This window comes from Calonectris borealis, chromosome 6 (genome assembly GCF_964195595.1).
Source record: "Calonectris borealis chromosome 6, bCalBor7.hap1.2, whole genome shotgun sequence".
Lineage (NCBI taxonomy): Eukaryota > Metazoa > Chordata > Aves > Procellariiformes > Procellariidae > Calonectris > Calonectris borealis.
This window is the reverse complement of record NC_134317.1, coordinates 22,103,786-22,125,596: the sequence shown is the minus strand read 5'-3', so window position 1 is coordinate 22,125,596 and position 21,811 is coordinate 22,103,786. Positions and strand designations below refer to the sequence as shown.

Sequence of the window (21,811 nt, the reverse complement as noted above, 5' to 3'; positions counted from 1 at the left end):
CTAGAAATGAAGTCCCAGTTATTTTGCTCTAAACTTTTTTTTTTTTTTTTTTTTGGTTCTATCTGCAGAGGGTACTGCTGGGGGCTATCAAAAGGTCTAAGTATTGGCTTAACTCTTCTCCCATGGTAGCCTACAGGGTTTTAAATATTGCCAGTTTTTATTGTAGCCTGGCTATGTAAAGCCTTTTTTTCACTTTGGAATCAATCATTTGGTGACTGGACTCAGTGACCCAGACAATCTCTTGGAGTCCTATGTCTTCAAGCACTAGGCAAGGCCAAATCATGTTCAGACAGGACCGTTCTAAACTGTCTTCAATTCGGAGAACAGTGATTTTAAGTGAGTTCTAGCTCTTTCTGTGGAATCTCCAAAATCTGCAGATTGCTATTCTTCTCAGTGTCTGAAAAGTCTTGTGGAAGAACTATATTGCCTGTAACACTTTGAACAGCAGAGCCTTCGGTAGTGCAGGGCTCTTCTCCTACGTCTCCAGCAGGGGACCTGCTTTTCAAAGACAGCTTGGCCTTACTGGCACGGACCATCTGCTTCAAGGTCTTGCTGTTGCTTTCTTTTCTATTATCCTACCCGACTCTGAGGCTCCGATATTTTTCTTGAGTTGAACCCTGAATGCACAGAACACTTTCCACAGGTCCCACTGTTTATAAAATTGCTATCCTGGAAAGTTCTTCCTGTAAAAGCTGCTCATTTCAACAAATTGCATAGTGCAGGTGCACTCTAGAAATTCCCAAAGTTGTAGGATTAGTGGGACAAATTGGGACAATATTACTATAATGGTATCAGATGTAAACCAGCAGTTTATATAATGATACAGCAGGAGCACCACGGAAATTCATAGCTCAGGAACTGAACCCACCACCTACCCCCCTGCCACCACCCACAACAACGGAGTACAGATGGAGAAGTTGGCTGTTTTCCATCAATAGTGAGTAACCCATTTTTCTGTGCTGATTGATTTGGCCTGTGCTGTTGCTGTCTTACTCATTTTTTTTGTTCATGCTATTGCTGGCAGAAAGGTCTTTTCTACTAATAACAAGTTTGTCTAGTCTTGGCGTTAAGCTTAATATTGAATGACAATTTAATACTTCCTCTTCCAAGTCTTGCTGACCTTTAGTTTTGTGGCAGATAATTTCTAATATGTGTATATGAAAATATTTTAATCACCTAGCTTTTAAAAACTAGATTGAGAGGAATCATTGGTTTAGCACAAAAACGTGCAATACTTTTTTCTGCTACTAGGAGCCTCTATACTGAGCTTAACTGTTGCATGTGAGAAAATGGAAGTTCAGTGCACAAATGATTCCATATTTGCCAGTTGCTGATATACCTTCTGATGAAATGGTAAGCAGTGGTGAGTTTATGCTTCATTCAGCTTTCTCAGCAACACAGCAAAACAGAAGTAACCTGCTTTTCTGTTTAGAATAACCTTCTATTAACTGAAAGTCTTCACTGAATAAGCTACACAAAAAAGTTTAGTTAGTAAAAGAGGGTTATCCTGAACTGAACTAGGACTGAATAAAGTATCTAATAGGTTGCGTTATGTGTATCTTTTTATGACTTTAAATCACACTTTGTCATACTTCCTAACCATTTATGAGATTCAGTTCTGCTTTTAATCAGTGCTGACTTTGAAAGCTTTCCTGCTCACATATTTTCATTATTAGTTCTAATTACCTTAAATTTCTGCTGTAGTAGGAAGTGAGATTTTAAAATCTGTGGAAATCTTTTCTTACTACTCTCCTAGATCTCCATAAACCTTAAAATTCAAAGTAGGAGTGGGACTATAGACTGCACAAATAGCTATTTTCTAAATTATTTCATAGTAAGTAAAATCCTGCTATTATACAAACAGTGACACTACTAAGAGGGTGGAAAGGAAAAAAAATTAATTCTGTACTAATATTAACAGCAGACTTTCATCTAACCACAGATTTTTTTTTTATCTCATCTTGTCTAAGGGGAAGTGGTAGAGAAGTTTAATTATGATTCTTGCCTTGAATGTTTGTTTAAATCACTTGGTTCTGGTTAGCCATGGGGAACATTTCTCAACCGTGCACAGTCCTTCTTGGCGGCATGAGCTGAGGCAGTGTCCGCACTGAGGTGACGTGGTGCGGCTCTGCTACCCTCCCTGGGAAGGGCCAGTCATGTCAAGAGGTAACTTAAACACTTTGCAGGACTGGAGCAGGCATCCCTGATGAAAAGAGATGTTTTTTTCACGTCCTCAAATTTAAATACAAGTAATCTTGCAGCAGCAGTGCTCTCGGCAGTAACACTTGTGCGCTTGAGAGCTGGGCTCCACAGATGCCTGTGTACTTATGTTACCGGCCTAACAGGTGCTCTGCAGCATCCCCGCCATGCCCTGTGGCTTCCTTCCAGCCCTTCCCTGGCTCCCCTGCTCAGCCCCGGCGGGGTCCGGAGGGGCACCTGGGGGTCTGCCGGCAGGGCCGTGGCCTGCACGCGTGCAAGCCCTCCGCCCTTCACAGGACCTCACAGTGCTTCCAGCCGCGGAGAGCCCCACACGGAGCCGCGGGATGAGCAGGGAAGGAAGATGGCCGGAGATGCAGGCAGCCGGCAGTCAGGTTAGGAAGCGCTGGGGGAGGCTGCGAGCCCCCAGGGCTAGCGGGGCCGCCCCGCCGCCTCCCGCGGGGCGCCGCCGCCGGAGAGCCGCCGCGTCTCCCTCAGGCGGAGGCGCGTGAGGAGGGCGACCACCGCGCTCTGCCGGCGCCGCCGCGGGCCGCCGGCCCCCACAGCCGCTCTCCCTCTCCCCTCAGCGGCGCGGGGCGAGCGGCCGGGGCCGGCGGCGGCGCCCGCCTCTGCCTCCTCCCCCTCGGTGCCCTGCCTCCTCCCTCCGCCGGGCGGCCGGCTGCGCGGGGAGGGAGCGCGGCCGAAAGGTGTTGCTGGAAGGGAAGTTTGAAGAAGGTCGTCGGGTGCCTGGGCGCTCCGGCAGCATCATGGCGGAGCAGGGCGAGTCGCCGGTCCACGTCCAGCAGCCCCAACCGGCGCCCGCGCCCGCCGCCCCGGCCGTCGGCTGGCCCATCTGCAGGGACGCCTACGAGCTGCAGGAGGTTATCGGTCAGTGGAGCGGGGAGGGCGGCGGGGGGTGCCGCGGGGCGGAGGCAGGGGATGCCGCGGCGGCCAGCCGGCCGGCTCCGGGCCTACCGGCGTTCATCCTCCCGCAGGCTGGGGCTCGCTCACTGCGGCGGATGCGCCCGGCACTGCAGTGGCGCCGCCGCCGGCTGCTGCAAACTTTATCCGCCCGGCAGCGGGCGGGCGGCGCGGCCCCGGGGGGCGGCGGCTGCTTCTAGAACCCGCCGCGCCCCGCCCGGTGCGGCCCGGCCCGGCCCGGCGGAGGGTGCCGCTGCCCCGCGGTGCATCGTCGTCTGCTGCACCGGTGGCTGCCGCCGCCTGAGCCCTGATCTGGTTTGCACTGGGACGCTGGCAACTCTGCGTGTGCGCTGTCTGTGCTTTGTGTATGTGTGTACGTGTATGTGTCCGTCTGTGGATGCACACATGTGCATGCATCCGCTCAGATTACTCTGCATTTTTCCGGTGGTTTCATGGGGGAGGTAAATCTCACCCCTAGATCTGCTACTATCGTGGTGACTTCCTTTTTAACTTTTTTTTTATATATATATATATTTATATATATATATTTTTAAACCCTTTCCTCTCCTCCCTCACTGTTTAGTCTTGCCCCTCGGCCCAGCTCCCCGTGCCTGTCGGTGGCACGTAAGGCCAGGGGGGGATTACAGCTTCCTTTCACCCCAGCCAACCTACTTTTATCTGGTTTGCTGTGTGAGGTTTAACCCGCCTGCGGCCCCCTTCCCCACACCCCTATAGGTAGGTAGGGGGCTTTCTGGTAGTGTGCTTCAGCACTTCGTTCACGTGTCCAGCTAATGCAGATCAGATGTGTTCGGTCTTCATCCCCTGTATTTGGATTGGATTATTTTGAATTTTACTGTGTGAAAAGGTGACTGTCGTTAACAGTATGTGATGAGAAGTTTTTTGTCTTCTGACCTAGATGTTGCTTGTTACTAGTGAACTACTTTAGGAGAACTTGCTTTTATTTGTATGTAACACTTTAAACCTCCAGCAAATACTGCAGATGGCAAAGGCCAACTCTAAGACTGTGATTGCTATTCCTTGTGAACGAGGCCACTTAAATGAAAAAGATCCAGGAGTCTTGCCTGCTGATGCTATTGGTTATCTTCAGTATTACACCAATTGCTAATTGTTGTCAGGGTGATGACAACCAGAACTGGGTTGCAAGTTGTGTGTACTCAGCTTTGTCATTAAGCTTTTTATTTTCCACAGGCAGAAACAAAATCGTTGAGAAAAGTACTTCTTCCTTAAAATGGGATGGCTTTCTGTTGACCCAGGTGGTGCCTCTGTGTTTCTGTTTGCGCTTCCTAGGCTGTGAAAAGGGACTAAGGAGGGATGAGGGTTCAGGTGTTCAGGTCCCTGGGGGTGGCTGGCCTGGACCAGACGGGGGCTCAGCGTCAAGCGAGTGCTGCCAGTGGAGGCACCCCCATGGACATGTGCGTGGGTTTACTGGCCAGAGGACTTTGTCTCAACTCGGTCTGGGGAATGAATCTAAATTAGCCAAGTGGAAGCGATTCTACTAGCATAAGCTGTATATTTGCTGACGAGCAAATCCCTCTTTTAAGGTAAAAAAGGCCTCAAAGGTGTTGGATTAATCCTTGTCTAGGGTGTGACATGAGTCATAGGAGTTATTTAAATAGTAGTTATTTTCTGTTGCAGTACCTGTGGAATGCCTGGGTGAGTTTCATTTAGAAATTCCTTTTCGCTTTCTCCTTTCCACTTAAAAGCTTGTATCTTTTGATATATAAAATGTATTTCTAAATATTTATATATAAGCATATATCCATTGTACAGGTGGATGCTAAATCAGAGTATCAAATACCTGTCTGTAGAGAAACTTTATTGCTAGTTACCTACTGGTGCTATTAAATGTTGATATTATTTCTTTAACTGAAGTAAATGCCTAGTGAGGAAATTAAGGTCAAGTTATATTGAATCAGATTCTTGGACACACTGAACTTATCTGATTTCAGTTGAACTTTCACTAAGCTTAGGTTGCTTACCTAACTTTCTCTCAAACTCGTTGAGATTTATTTTGTACTGCTTGACTTAAAAATCTTGTGCTTAGTCAAATACATCTTTTTTTTTTTTAACACCTTGTATTTATTGTCTTAACTTATAGGAGACCCACTGTGAGATTAAATTTGGTCTCAATACTATAAAAAATAGTAAAAACCAAATAAACACAGCCCACCCCGCTTCTTCCAAAAAACCCCGCTTATAAATGCTTTACCTTTGACCAAATGTGGACATAATTTTGCAGATGTTGGATGAATGTTGTTGCTTTTAATGAACCCAGTGAGGGACTCTTAAAGCATCTTTTTCATACTTGAGGGAGGGGAGAATGATACAGTCTGAACTTGGTTCAGCAGCGATTTATATCCCTTTGCATTGGCCATGGCAGGGTTAATTGCATTGTGAACATGAGTGGTTACCACTTGCTGAAACAGAGCCCTTCACCTCTGGAAAGCACTACATACCTCTCCCTGAGGAGCTGGGTAGCGTCTTCAGGGGCGGGTTCAGTTACAACAGCCCTTTGCCAGTTAGATGAGAAAAATAACAACATATTGAAGCATCTTTGTGGGCTTTGCAGGAGGAAGGGTACACAGGGTGAGGTACACCAGGATGGCTTATCACACCACTTCCCAACAGAATAGGCTTTATATCGTACGGTGACTAAAACGCAGATGCAGAATGACTTCAATGGCCTGTTTTAGGGGGCATTTAAAAGTTTTGGTGGTGATGATAAAATGAAAATCATTGTTAGTCATGTGGGCTGTCTTCATCCTGTGGGTTTAGCAGGTTGGAGAAGTTCTGCTCTTTTTCTGTGTGAGAACGTGAACTTTTCTTATTGCTCATCTGTGTCTATCCAAATGCTATTTTGAAAACCAAGGCCACATGATACGGATTTCAAATGATACAGCTTTTTTTCCTTCTCTGTCCGTTGCTTCCTTCATGATGGTTGGGAGATTCAAGTGCCTGTTAGAGAGAAAATGCTGGCTTTAAGGAGTGCTTCTTATGAGATGTTATTCCATGTTTGCTTTATTTTTAAGGTGGCTAGCCAGTTCTTTGTAAACTCTTTGTGTGCGGTTTCATGATACACTTAATCTGCTCTAACAGGCAGCTGTTGAAAAGATCGCATTGATCTGACAGAGAACTAGTTCTTCTGCTGGCTTAGTTTTCTGTCGGATCAGGTTCCCTGTTTGACTTGCTGCATGGCTGTGTGGTTGATAGATCTGATGCAAGGAAAAGGCTCTTCCTATTAATGCCTATATACAAATCTTTTTTGGAGCTGGAAGAAGCCATTGTGATTGCTATCTGTAAATGTGTAGGTTAGAGAGTTAAGAGAAGAGGAAGTTCTTTAATTCAGATTGATACAGGCTGTCCATGTACGTACCTGTTTGGAAGCTAGAAGGGGATTCCTAACTTAGGACAGGAGGATCCAAAGCAGCCTTCCCATAGGAGTTACAGAGATAAGAACTATAATTGCTATTAAGGGAGCCAGATTTAATTTAGTGAAGACCTGGGAGATCTCTTTCTATGATTTTAATGCATTAAGTTAAAATGTGTAGTGGATTTTAACGTATGTGCTGGGTTTTTTTTGTAAGCTGGATATGACTTAGATTAAAAAAAAAGCTAATAAAAGCAGTACTGTGAGAGATGTTCTTATTCAGTTTGGGTTTATGACCAAGTATTCTGAATAAAGTAAGTGAAATATATTTCCCTGAATTTATGTCACCTACGTATGTGAGGTTTTATCCTCCTCAGAAGCAATAGAAATCTTCGCAGAACAAATGTTTAAATGGTAATCAACATAAAAACCTGAAAATTGAATAGTGTTAAAAATTGTATTTGTACCTTTCAAATTGTAATGAGCCCTACATCACATGGATGAGACAAAGCAGCATTAAATCTACATTGTTTTTTTGTTGGGTTTGTTTTTGTGTGTGTTGGTTTGGGTTTTTTGGGGTTTTTTGTTGTTTTGTTTTTAAAAAGGTTTCTTAAATTGATATGAACAAGTGGCTTTGCCTTGTTTTTGGAAAACTACACTGAAGTTGATGCTCTTCTGCTAGATGTAACTTAATGTTTGTCAGCCTGTGTTGATAGTTGTGGAAGGAAGATTCTGTTATGGAGAAGCAGTGGATTATCTTGTGATTAGGCTGGGTGCTAGCTTTCATTATAAAATTATATTTTCATCTCTCTGCTGCAACTGACTTGGAAAATTAATTTGTCTAGAAAACAGCCAGAATTAATTGGAAAATAAAGGGTTAATGCTACGTGATGGATTATCTATATTGGCTGCAACTCATTAACAAAGTTACCTTAGTTGAACTGAGGCTTTCATCTGGTTTTGTCTTTCTAACTTGGAGCTCAAAAATGTCTTGTGGTTTGTTGCCTCATAAGGTGCAGTGTTGCTAAGTCAAAACTGTTGGGATTTTGAGTAGAACAGGTTACCATTCGAGACTGTTCTGCTGATTTTGTAGTTTTTATTGTAAGCAGCCTGTGAGCCACTCTCGCATTAACGGCTCTGGGGTCTTTGTTGGTGTTTCCATGGAATGTTATTTACTTTTTTTTTTCCCCCCTCCCCTGCTACATGTGTATTGCTAATGGCTTTTTGTCTGACAGAGAATAGACTCTCCTATATTTGTGGTTATCAGACATCTTTGACTCTGTAGAGAGGTCTCTGATTATGATGCTCAGGAACTGATGTTCAAGTCTGTAAGCATGATGTATGCTGCTTTGAAAAGCCTCTTTATAGTTGGAGGTAAAATTACAGTTCTGTGTTGTTCTGTTAATCAGACGCTTGTGTCTCATTCACACTTTCCAAAATTTCTTAACCCTGTGCTTATCAGGATTTTTTTTTTAAGTGGAAAAAAACAGTAGAAGGGCTTTCTTTTGCAGCAGTTTTTATGTATATGCTGCAAATCAGTGTGGACTGTGCTCAGTGAAATACCACACTGTAGCAACTAAAGCTATGATAAACTTTGATATTTGTTCTTGCAGAGATTTATTTCTAAAACTCCTGTAATTCTTGCATAAGAAGCTGCATAATTTGATAAGTAATACTTAACACCACCTAAGATGTTTATTATAAAACTTTGTGTAAGAAGAAAGATGTGCCTGCCTTAATTCTGCTCCAAAACAAATTCTATTCCTTACCAATCTTAAAAATTACCACAGCAGCCTAAGCATATTGTACATGCACATATTAAATATATCCTTCATAACATTAATCATAACTTAATACATGTGTAGCTTGACAGGAAGAGTTTATTATTTTGTAAATTAAAATTTTATGTTTTGGGAAATAATTAGTCAAGATTTTCTGTCAGCTAATAACCATTTGAAGAAACTGTAGAAATGTTAAATCCCCGTTTAGGATTTTTATAAGGAGTGGCTTTTAATTCAGTTGTCAGAGTAAAGATGGTCATGGTGCAATTTAAAAATACCTTGTAGAACACTCACAGTACTGTGCTGCTAATGAGGCTGTGCAGAGCTCATAGTTGTTAATTATTTGCCTTGTCTCCACATGATAGTAATAGTGTTGGGGAAGGGAGCTCTGTCTTGGCTTTTTTCAGTGAAAATGAACTTTCTGCATTGGAAATACCCAGATTCGAGACAAGGCTTTCGTTTTCGTTGCTTCAAAGAGGTTAGGCTTTGTAAGTGATTCAATGATCAAACTTTGTTATATAATTTAGAGACTTTTAAAAAAAAAATTTAACTCATGCAATTGGAATTCAGACTTGTCAGGAAGAAGATTAATTATATTTTACAAGAATCGGAATGGTGTGAAAATAAAGAAAATCATGTGTAACTTGCTTTGGGTTTGCCACGATTGCAAATAACCAGCAAATAAAGCTTGTTTTAAAGTTAATTTGTTAACTGGAAAGGTAAAGGAGCATGTAGTCAATGCATCAGGCAGTTGGCTGGTGCTGTGTAATGATAATTTACAGGAAGTATGCTATGCTTTCCTGCTCTTGGAATCTGCCTACCTCCTTTATGCTTAGCCCTCCTGTCCCTATGCTTTCTCTCTCCCCCCATCCAAGTTCTTCCTACAGATAAGGTCCAAAACGCCTGAGACCTGGAAAGTCCTGGCTCCGCAGGAGTTGCTTGAGTGCTTGAAGAGGAGCAGTTCTGCTGGTGAGCGTGTGGAAATTTGAAGGGTTTGCGTGATTTTGATTCTTGCTAAGCCTTATAACAGCAAGGCTTTGCGTCTTCGAAGTGGGACCACTGCTTGTGACCAGCATTGTAAAGGTACTTTGATAGCAGCGGCCAAGTTCAGACCTGGGAGAGCAATTTTAGGTTGGGTCATATGTTGCTCTGAAACAACATTAGAACTCTTTTATTTCTTTCAGTGAAGAATCACTTTCCCTTAGGTCAGAGACCAGTTGTTTTTTTTCCGGAATCTGCTTGTCAAATGGAGCTTCTCTTTGTTAAATGGAAACAAAACCACATCTGTTCTCACTGGCTAGAGGGCCAAAAACATTGAGCTCTCCATGCAAAGGAGATGTGGGTGGCTGATGTAGTGGCTACGTGTGTACGCCGTATTTCATTTTTGTGACCCTTTTGGTTCTCTCTCTCTTCCCTCTTCCCCCATTCCAAAATAATTCAGAACTATAAGGCAGCAGTAGATAAAGCTGGTTTTATTTCCAGTAATAATAGCAATTCTTGGCATTTAAAGAATGGACTTCAAAAATCAAGTTAAGTTATTTATCCCGTTAACTTCTTGGGTTTGCTGAAGTCACTGGGGTACTGCTGAGCAGCAGCAGCAGAGGAGCAATCTGCTTGCAGAACTTCAAGATAAATATGTCAGTAGGAAATTTACTGGTGCCCAAAATTAAAAGCGAGATTTTTATATTTTTTTTTTCCCCCTAAAGGAAATCACACTTGACAGAATTTGACACTGCTTACCCTGTGTAAATAAATAATTAGCTTTTTTGAATGAGTGGATTTTTACTTATTTCTGCCTTTTGCAGCACAGCCTTACTGGTAGGATGAAATCCTGACGGCTGTGCTAGATTTCACTGTTTCTTGCTAAGTTTGAAGGTCTTTGGGTGTGCATAAGGGTTGCACGGTTGAAGCTTGGGTGTAAGAATGTTATCATCCGGCAGTGGCAGAAGGAAGCAATGCTGGTATGAAATCATTGAGAGAAGAATTTGCTTTAAAACTTTTCTTTTTCCTTCTTATATCAGTCTCTATATGCACCATACGAGGTTCTGTGTCGTTATGCAATCAACTCTGTAATTGAAGCAACCAGTACATGTTGAATGCTTGTCTGTTGCCTTCTTCCGTGGGATTTGGCTGCTGTTGTCCTCCCTTGCCTACCCTAGGGTTGTGTGGTGGCGATGCAGCTCTTCCTTCTCTCTGCCACCTGCTTCCTCCTGCACAGTGCTTCTGGCTGGAGACCATGCTGTGGTATTTAACGCGTGCCTGGGGGACTAGGAGTGCTAGACGGAAGAGATGTGAAACCTCCCCCCACCCTGCCCTGGGACGGAAAACGTAGTAATGAAATGAGAAAAACCAGGGAGAGTGTACAGGGAGAAAGAAGCAATCACGTGGTGCCTGACAGTGCAGGAGGAACCTAATTTTTCCTGAAACTGCTGTCAAGTCAGAGTTACTTTATGAGAGTTGGTTGCCTTTCAGGAGAGAATAGATAGTTGGGGCATGGCAGTAAAGGGGAAGAAGCTTAATCTTCATGGAGAAGTGTGCATGCTTCCTGGCATTTAGGTAGACTTCAGTTTACTGGTGGCTGGTAGAAAGTTTCCATGGCAGTGGTGAGATGCTGACAGTGCTGATGAAGGTGGTGGGTTTTTAAAGAATCCCTCTGAACAATTCTCAGGTGCAATTTTCCAGGGTTGCTGTTTGTGACAGTCCTGCAGCTTGCTCCCGAGAGAAGCTCAGTGAAAAGTTTGAAGAGTGTTGTTCGTTCGTTAGCTGAAGTATTAAGTTTGTGGCATTGGTGGAGTTAACATTTCCAGTCCTTTACCCCTAGGTATTTGACTAGGTATGTGACTTTACTCAACAGTTTGGTGAAATCCCAGTATGGTAAATTAGCTGTCTCTGTTAATTCTTTGTCTTTACGATTAACAATTTCTGAATTGTTTTATTAGCCTAATTATTCCTGTGGATGTCTAACTGCCTCTGAGGTATTCCAATCAAAAGTAACATATAGGTGAAACTTGAGGATGTCCTGTAAGGCTGATGTAATGATTATGTTACATAGCTTTTAAGCTGAGCTATGCTAACACACTTAAAGAGAAATGAGGACTAGAAGCAGACTAAAAATTGGAAGGTTTTCTGTCTTCCTAGTCATGTTTTCAGAAGTAGTGTGAACTTAAAACATAAGATCTCGAAATCTCTCTCAAAATCAATGTTGGATGTCTGAGGGTTTTCTTAATAGGAACAAATTACTTTTTAGAGCTGTAAGCAAACTGTGCCAGGTATACCTGCTTGAGGGTAGTGGTACAAAAATAGTTAATTTTACAGACCAGAAAAATGTTGTGTATTTACTTGTTGGTCATGGTTTCTGTCCTTTAAGAGTAATATGGACAAGATCATAAGCTTGAGCTATTGCTTTAGACTTCTGAGAAGAAACATATGCACGTTCAGAAGGATCACAATTCAGTTATAAAGTTGCTTTTCCTTTCTCACTTCTTTGGGTTGAAGACATTTTATTACAGGGTCTGAATTTAAACTTATAATTTATTCCTGTTAGTGTCTTGTGCTTCCAGCCTCTGAGCCACTTAAGACTAATAATAGGAACTTCATTAGAATTAGATTAGAATCACCTGATGAAAATTTAATTATGATAGCATTTATATTGCTCCAGCTCTTCCATTGTCTCATGAGAAGCAGGATGAGAAATAAGTAAGTGTTTTGCTTGTAGTGTGTGGCCACGATGGACTCAAATTCTAGTAGGCACGTTCTGTTGGGGTGAATTAGCTGAAGATGCTTCGTAGCTCAACATTGCGGTATTAATTAGAGATCTTCATGACAGTGCAGTAGCAATACTGCCTTTGTTTTGCTAGATTGCTGTTCTTCATTCTCGGAAGAGAATGATGCACTATGTGGTGACATCCGGAACACTTGGAAAATATTGCATTCACGGTATTAGAATTGTTCCAAGTGTTTACTTTCAAACTAAATGAAAAACAATAAAATATACCAACTAAATCAACACCAGCATTGTTTATAGTGCTACTTCAGAAATGAGCAGTAATTCTCTTTTAACAGCTTTTTTTTCTAGGCGGGAAATCTGGTTCAGCATAGCAAATCTTCAATTTATCCTGCTTGTATAAGGTGAATTGGAGTTAAGCAGAGTTCTGTGGAATTCAGATGATACCCTGGTAAGGTAACTTTTGGTCCTACAGTAAATACCAGATACCAAGTTCTCGCGTAGTTATGCACAGCTATTTCCAGTGTGAGTTTTGCCTTCCAGATATCGGGATTTGTATGCATATTGAATAATGGTTTCTGTATTGATGATGAAACAACAGGGAGAATGAAATGATCACAATCCATGTTTCCTTTCTGAAAATATTTTAACTAGAAATTAGATTAAAGATTGTAGTAGAATATATGATAGGAAAGGTGTTTTGTTTTTATTTTGTATTTTATTAGGAAGAACTGATTCTGTATTAGAAGAGTGCCAGAGAAAGAAGTTTCCTTACGTCTGTGAATTTTGAAGGAAAAGCTTTATTTCTGAGGCGGTGCCATGCACCTATATTTGGTATGATAAGATGCCATTGCTGTTGTAGAGTATGATTCAAATTAACTGCTAGGTTAACTTTTTTCTTCCTTAATAGAAAAAGGTAATTTATTTTGCATTTTTTTCCTTATAGATCTTTGTTGTGTAGACAGCTGTAGCTCAAAATAGCTGTTTCTTCCAGGTATGTTATTCAGAGTATGTTACTCTAGGGCTTTTCTTTGTGGTATTTTGAAAACTTCCAGCTGAATGAGGTTTGGACAGGCAGGTAAGAAGGAGATGGGAAACAGTAGAAACCTTAGCCCTGCTGGTCGTGTCTCAGCTTGGACAAACTAAACCTGTTCAGGGAGTCTCTCTTAACAGAGATTTTCCTCAGCTTTGTACTTCAGGTGTGAGCCTGCAGAACTTCAGCATGTCCCTGGCCACAGAGATGATTAAGGGACTGGAGCATCTTTCGTTTGAAGCTGAGAGTGGGACTATGCAGTCTGGAGAAAAGAAGGCTCAGGGGGATCTTACCAATACGTATAAATACATGATGGGAGGAAATGAAGAAGAGGGAGCCAGACTCTTCAGTAGTGCCCACTGACGGGATAAGAGGCAATGGACACAAATTAAAAAGAATGAATCTCAATCTTAACACAAGAAAACTTCTACTGTGAGGGTGATCAAACACTGCAACAGGTTGCCTGGAGAGGTTGTGGAGTCTCTTATCTGTGGAGGTACTCAAAACCTGTCTGGGCAACCTGCTTTAGCTGACCCTGTTGGAGCAGGGGGATTGGACTAGATCTCCAGATCAACCTAAATGATTCTACGATTGCATGGTTTAAAACAGTATTTGGTGGTATCTTTGTGTGAAACAGCAGAAAAATAGCTGGTTGGGGCTTTTCAAAGAGCATCTTATATTTGGGAAGCAACTCTGACAAAAGTGTTCCTGCTAACAGAAAGGCAGATTTGGAGAATACTTGTGGATTACAAACTGGTTCCAGATTGGAATTTTATTAGTATCTTAGTTGTGTCTATGTCTGTAAGTTTCTGGTGAAATGGGAGCAGAGAAGGGGAGTGAATCAGTTAATGTTGAGGCCTCTACAATGTATTTGGGTTTAGAGTTTTACTTCAAACAAGAGATATGCTAGTTCCAGGGAACATACTAGCTGCCCTTGTTTTTTGAAAATATCCGAAGACTGGTCTGAATCATTACATCTTTCAGGGGTTAGAGCATCTTTCTGCTGGAGCAGAACTTCTGGTTCCGGTTCCTCCAAAAGGAGTTTATTTTGCACACACAAGAGCTGCTCTGCAAAGCAAACTAAAGGTCTGTGAGGAAGATCAAGGAGAGGATATTCATTTCAAAACCACCCTGTTTGCTCTAAACCAAAATGCAAATGTACAGGCAACCAAATAGTACTAAGTGCAAGTTGATGCTCTTTTTTGAATTTCCCTCTAACTTCAATCACTTTATCCTTTGTCGGTTATTTCTCCGTTTTTTCTACTCTCTCGAAATTTTTAATTTCTCTTGCGTCTGATGGGAGGCTTTGCCCTTGAGTAAGTACTACATCCTGATACATTTATTTCTAAATTGCATTGTTGGTCTTTTTAATACTTGAAGTATTACTGTTAAGATTTTCCTGTGAAACTCGTGTTGACTGTTTACTCTAGGATAAAACTCTAGACCTTTGAAACAACAAATCTGGATATAAAATTTTTCAGGGAAGAATGATGTCAGCTTTCCCTTTCTCTTCTAGATAGCATCTTTGGTTTAAACTGAGATTTATTACCTGATGTTCTTTTGTTGTGCAGCTGACTGAATGATAAGGAAGTTTATTTTAGCAGCTTTTCAAATGACTGTAGAAAAAAAAGCTACTTTTTGTGGTGCATGTGTCTGAGTGAAGTGTTTATGGTTTTTCAGATCAATGAAGGAAAAATGAAATGCCCCTGCTGGTATGCTTTCTGGAGGGCTAATTAAGTAGAGGAGGATCTCTCAAATTTCTTGTAGAAACCTGCTCTTCTACAAAAGCCCTGGAGATTTTGCTTTTTCTTTTTGATAACAGATAGTTTAAAGTCCATGACTTTAAAAAAAAAAAAAAAGTGTTTAAAAAAGTGTATTGTAAGCAATGATGTGAAAAATATGCTTTTGGATTAACCTGTAAGAAAAAATTCATTGTTCTCCCAAAATGTGAGCAAAATTCACCTAGTTTTGTCAAACCCTGTAAAAACAGAAACTGTCAAGACCTCTTACACATACTTCAAGTTTTTTTTTTCTGTGTAACACTGTGTGAATGACAAGAAAAAGTTTAAATTAAAAAAAAAAAGTGAGACTCGTTAGGTCATCGGTGAAGCCTTTGACCTAACCACAGCATATTAAAACAGCAAGAAACTGTCTCTGTTTTACACAGATGTTCTTTTGTGTGGCTTTTGGTTCTGTGAATTTGATTGCAAGTTTTTGGTACAACTGTAAGTAAAAAAACCCAAACAGACCAACCAACCAATCAAACAAAAAAAAAAACCGAATAGAGAGGTTTACATTGTTACCTGAAAATCTGACCTACATTGTGAGGATGAATGGATAGTAACATGACAGTCAAAATCCATTTTAATAAATTCTGAAACCAAGTCGTATCCTTCACTTCAGTTCTTCTTCACACCTCTTGTTGGGAAAATGCAGAGTGAATAGGGATTTGTTAGATTCATTCACATCAAGTACAGTACATCGACATTTCTCCTTATCACACGACGGCCCCAAGGAGATTGTACAACAGGAGCTCACTCCTGCCTACAGTGTGCCAGCTGGATGGCTGTGCAGCACAGCTGTGCGGCTGACCATGCCGCAAGAGCAGCGGCAGCGTGGGTGAAAAAGCCTGCTGCAAGTTCTTTGGTTGCTACGTTTTCTGTTTCTTCTTCCCTAACAAATTTGCAGTGTGAGTGAAGTTGGATTCTTTTGTGTTTTGCAGGAAGCCAGTGCAGATCTGATTACAAAACTAATGTTAATTGGAGAAGGGCTCAGGTGCTTCAGAGCTTTTCTTCCGCCTCTTCTGTCTTGTGAGCTAGTTTAACAGATAATAATACATCTCACATATGTGCCATTATTACCTGTGGCTCAGTTCTTTATTTTGGCCTTCTCAAGAGTCCTTTCAGAGAACATTTAAAGAGGATACATGCTCCTGCCAGCATATTCTTTTACATAATCTAACCTAATGACAACCTAACAGAATAGATCTTCCCTTTTTTCCCCTAGGTGCTGGGCTCAAATGAATTTATTTTAGTTAATTATTTTGCATCATGCCCAAATAAAAGTATTTGTTTAAATCTTTTTAAGTAATGGACTGTTATGTGTAACGGTAATCATTGTTCAATGGCACACGTATCTTCTAGACCATAAGTTTGGTGAATTCACAAGTTACCTTTATATACTGATATAAAAGTGGGAGGCATTTTAGGCATTCGTTAGGCGAGTATAGCTAAGCAACCTCTTTGCTCTCTGACCTGATCCATGCTATTTCTTGGTGGCATTGAATTTCAAATTTCTGTTCTGCACCTTTTGTAAATTAGAGTAAAATTAATATTGAAATGGAGTATAGTTTATTTTACTCTTATGCATAATGCCTTGTTTCACTTTTTTTTCTTTTTAACAATGGCAGCTCATATGGAGGGTAACGTGATTGAGAGGAGAGATCATTCCAGTTATTGAACTTAGCAGTGAAAAGTCAAGTTCTACTAAGAGTTTCATACTCTTTAGTTCATTAAGCTCTTAAAATGCTTTATATTATTTCATAATCACAACCTTGGAAAATGATGGTGAAGGGATTATAAGTGGACTAGGTATATAAAGTGATGGTAGGATACCCCAAGCAGACCTGAAAGCCATGGGGCTTGTGAGGAAAACCCAAGTTCTGCAAACTGGAGCAGAGATACTTTCTTTGCATTTCACATTTGATGCCCATTCAAATTGATATATTGTAGGTTTTAAGTAGCATATTTTACAAAAGATTCAATGTGTTTTGGGGTCAGGACTGAATGTTTTTAGCTTGTTTACTTGTTTGTTTTAGGTTCAGCTCTATTTATTAAGTTGTCTCTGTGTGTTGGTTGTTCCCCCCTGTACCCTTCTTTTATAGCACATGTGAGCAGGATAATTTTGCGGTGTGTGAGAAGTAAATTCTGCACCAGAGAATAACATCTATTGACTCCCAAGTATCTGTTAATCAAGCTTACCAGCTGATTCCCAACACTAAGGGGACAGGCAGGTTCTTTTAGGGATCCTTGGCAGAATGGCACTAAAACAATAAAAGCTTTATTTTCTTGACAAGATATTATGGTTAGAATAGCACAGAACTTATGATTAGAATGGCACAGGATTTCTACAAGTAGAATCAGTATAGTACAATTTATAAGTAATGTAATACAGAATTTATAATACTACTTAACTTATGATTTCTAATCACCTAAGCAATACAGAATTTATAATAGAACTTATTATTTCTAATCACCTGGACCCTCTAGAGAGCAGGTCAAATCTTAGTACATGGTTTGCTGTATCAGTATAATGATCATAATCTAGACTCAAAAATCATATAAAAGCATACGAGTCACTCCTTCCTTGGAGGAAGCAGATGACGGTGGAGGCATCCCTGGCCACCGGGATCACGGGTCTCACTGTCCAGCAGCAGTTCTGGTCCAGGTTCCCCACTTAGGACTTGTAACTGCTTGATTTTATGGACGGTGCTCTGTGTGCTGTTATGCTTCCCTGTTCTGTAATGGGATCATCATCACCACTGGGTTGGTCGGGTGCCTGGGACCTTCAAGGCTGGTAAGGAAGGGCTTAATCAGCCTGGTGCCCAGGAACCTTGAGACCAGTAGGGAGGATAAGAAGAAATCTATTTGGTTTGTCTGCTCAGTTCACAGGACCTTCAGGGACTGATAATGAGGGAAAGGGAATGAATATGTGACCCACTCAGTCACAGAGAATGGCTGCTTGCCTTATAAAATGGTGTTAGTTATGTTAACCACATTAACCAAGGGTCAGGAGCAGGGGGTACCAGTTACACCAATCTTATCCTGATGCCTCCACAAGGCAAATTCCAGTTCTGATGACTGCAAATTATGAAATAGTGGTGATTGTGGATTTTTTTTATATACACTTTTTTCACTTATAAATAATGCTTCTTATGAAGGTATTTGAGATGTGGAGCAGAGCAAAAGGAATTTAATCCTGGGTAGTGTTTATCATATGGTGTTTCCCTAGACAGTCTTATTTGGGTTGCTATAGTTCCCTTTCAACTTCTTTATTTAGATGATTCATCCATTTTAAATGACAAGTCAGGGAGAAGATAACACCTGCTGAAAGTGGACTGCTTTTGTTTAGGTTTTCCTTACCTGCTGTGGTGCTGACATTTCCTTGGTGTGGATTGCTAACGAATGGGAAGATGCTCTCATACCAGATCTGGAAAGGTACCAGGCTCCCTGTGAGCTCCGCAACTAGCATGTAAGAGGGCTCAAAGCCCTTAGTTAAAGGCCCTTAGCTCAAAGTACTTAGTTAAAAGGTAATTTTTGTGATGACACACACAGATGGGCATTAAACTCCCTGGATGTTTGGCATCACTCCACTTTCCTTTGCAACACATCACCTTTCTTTCAGTGTCCAGTACCAAGGTGTGTTTGGAGTATGTGCAGTTTGCTATTCAAAGACAGGCAAAAGGAGAAGCACTGTGGTTACTGTCTGTTTCTGATGCACTTCTAAAAGTTGATCCTCAACTTTTTAGCACCTTATCTTACCCAAAAGACTTGAATTCCTTTGTGGGTACCTTCTTAAAAAAAGAATGGGAACATGTTTTTGTCATGTGCCTTATCTTATTTTTGTGATTGACAGGGCTAAAAGTTTTCCAGTGTTGAAATGCGGGGCTGTCAGGTAGGTTGCTAACAGTGTCTCCTGCTGTGTTGTCACTTTGAATACTAATCATGATAGCACAGGGAGGATAAAACCATGTTCTGCACTAAATATAGTATATTGGATTGGAAAACTGGTAAGGGAAGCTGGGATACTGACTGTCTTACTACTGTAGCTTCAAAGGCAAGACTGTGTGCAGTATGTGGCATGACTGTATGGGGTAACAGGATGTATTTCTCTAGCAGTGAGGCATGGCTTTATTTCTGCTGAGCTTCAACAGAACGTGTGATCTTGATCCACCTATTCGTTATTGTTTCTCCCATGCGCTTAACAAACACAGCGGCTATATTCTTGGTGGTCTTTTATTTTACTGATTTCAATAGAGTTGCACCAAATAAAGCCTCTCTGACAAAGGAAAAAAAAAAAACCTCTCAGGCTGGGGTTTAACATCAGCACTTCTTGTCAGTCTCTGTTGGGAGAGCTGGGATGGGAACAGAGGGAGGAGGCAGTCGTGAGGTGGAAGGGAGGTAATGGGCATAGTCTCTGTTCTTCTTTCCTCCTTTTCCAAACGGTGTGCTTATTGCCAGGTTTACTTGAATGCCCCAAACATAGTTAAAGGTCATCCTTGGACTTTCCAATCTGATCTTAGTGTGTTGATGGCATTGTACCAAGCTGACAAGTGCTGAGCTCTGTATGGCCCTAGGCAGAAGCCTCCTTACCAAGAAAGCGTCTGAAAGCAAAAAGCCATCACTTAGGCTGATACTTTATTTCAAAGCTGAACACGGTCACTATTAAATAAACCTATGTCTAATCTAAATATATCTGGTTTCACTTTCTAGCCATAGATTTCTTTAATGCCTTTTTCAGTCAGAGTAGAGCTCTTTTAAAATACTTTTAACCATGACTGGTGGTGATAGCTGATTATTCTTCAGATAAGACAGACATTTCAGACGAGTTCCTGCAATAAAGAGTGTCTGGGCTCACTGGTGGAGGGAAGGAAGACTTCTACATTTTCCAGATCATCGGTATAGGTTCTCCACTTTCTTGTACAGTATTGATTTGTCTTATTTCCTGAATAATTAGTTTATGATTGATAGTTATTTGCTGTACTCTGATGCTGGAAACCTCTGTGTTCAGGAAGGTAGATTCCTGTTCTCATGTGCTTTTGGCAGAAGAATTTCTTTATTCTGTTCTGCAGATTTGATAGGGAGGGGTTGTAACATAGCATAGCAAACCTCAAAATACATCCTATAATTATCTAGCCAAAACATCTGATATAACCAGTCCTTTTACTATTTTAGTGAGGGTGGGGGGAAATAAAGAGAATAGTTCAAAAAGCTTAGTCATTCTTTCCTACCCCTGCTTTTCTTGTATGTGGGGTTTTATTGCTGATTGTGAATCCCTCTGCCTTTTTTTATCTGCATGGAGAATATGATGTCTGGTTAATGCTCAGGCTTGCTCTATCTTAGCCTTAGTACAGGTTGGCTCAATGCTTGCATAGAAATTCTCTTGTAGATTTTCTATAATGCATAATAATTTTGATATGGACATTTAGGCTACTTCTCTAAGACTTCAGTGGGATCACAGAAGTGTTTGTAGACCTTTATCATTTTTGGAGAGCTTTTTCTGGATTATTTATGCAATATGCTTTTGAAAAGTAGTATGGGATAAGCTATGCCTCAGAGACTTTGTGTAAGCTGCTCTCCCACAAAAAGGTAAATACAACAATTGAATAACCCAGTGATTCTATAGCTATAACGGTGATGTTTTTAAATGTCCAACTGCAGAACAAACTCATTTTGTATAGCTCCATGAAGAATTAATGAGATTAATTGTTGAATGATGAAAATGCAGAAGTAGCAGTTCTATGTATGGGCATAGATTTCATAGAACACTTAGTGTATTTTAAGTGAGTTATGTCATAATCCGTATGGCTAGGATAAACAAACTAGTATCCAAGTGAGTTATAAGGGGAGAGATTTGATCCCAGCGTGAATTAAGAAGACAAAGTGGGCAGGAATTGTTAGTAAATTGTATTTACCTGCTTATCCTGAAGTTCTTAAGAACACAAGCATTTGTCGTGTAAAGGTGGAGAGAGAAATCATGGTTCATTTTCTGTGAAGAAGTTAAGTTTCAGAAGGATTTAGGTTTTAGTATGGTGGTCTAAATGAGCTTTAATCAGCTGATTTATAACTTACTTTTAATCAATGGTAGTAATACGAAAGAAAATGAGTAGCACTGAAAGATCTCTAGAGTGTTGTGGGGTAAAAGCTAGAAACTGAAAGAAATTAAAGGTTTCTTTGTTTCTTAACCGAAAGTATTGCTTTGCCACCAACAGAATTGATGCTTCTGAGACTGAAGAGACTAGTTCTGCACAATGCTGCCGTGGAATATGTTGAAGTACTGATCAGTTCATAACACATACGTAGTAATGGTGGAAATATGCTACACAATATTGCATGCAATATACAACATATACAACATAGCTTTCAAAGCTTGTATAGAAGCACAGATGCTTTGCATGTTACATAAAAAACCTCATGTTTTTATGAGTGGAAACCTCAGATGGATTGCATTTGTGCAGGCACTGTTTGTGTGCGCAAGTGCATTCTGCTCTATGCAAAAGGAATTCTGCAGTTACATTGTGTATGAGCTGCATTTAAGAATTACCTAGGGGACTCTGTTCTTCAGAACTGGACTGTCTGAAAGATTAAATAAAAATACTTCCATAGCTGCTTAATCCATTTTAATAGATTTTATTCTATTTAGTACTGGCTTCTTTTACAGACGGTTACAATTTAGTCTTGGATTAGAGGCTGACTTAAAATTTGTGTGCACTAATCAGCTACATTTAATAGGAGGTTTCTATATTGAGGGAGGAGCAGAAGAGGTGTGTAAAAATGCAGATGGTATAGGTCAGTATGTACGAGTTTGTATAGATCCTGAGATAAGGTATTTAGTGTTCTCCAATTACGACTGCTGTCTAACCCTTCAGATACCTACTCAACAGGAAAACTTACCATTACCAACAAATTACATCCTCCTCTTCAGAGATTAGGTAGAACCACCATGGGATTGAGGAAGGTGTCTTTGGGTAGAGTGTCTGAAGGGACCTA

The 21,811-nt window shown here is 40.9% G+C and overlaps 1 protein-coding gene across 1 annotated transcript in view; it reads left to right on the top strand.

Annotated features, from left to right (window-relative positions):
- Nucleotides 1-2,866: 2,866 nt before the first annotated feature.
- STK39 (serine/threonine kinase 39) overlaps nt 2,867-21,811 on the top strand; it is a 107,382-nt gene continuing 88,437 nt past the window's right edge. The window contains exon 1 of the mRNA XM_075153124.1: nt 2,867-3,084. Coding sequence (XP_075009225.1) covers nt 2,964-3,084 — 121 coding nt within the window. The 5' untranslated portion in view covers nt 2,867-2,963. The remainder of the gene's footprint in view (nt 3,085-21,811) is intronic.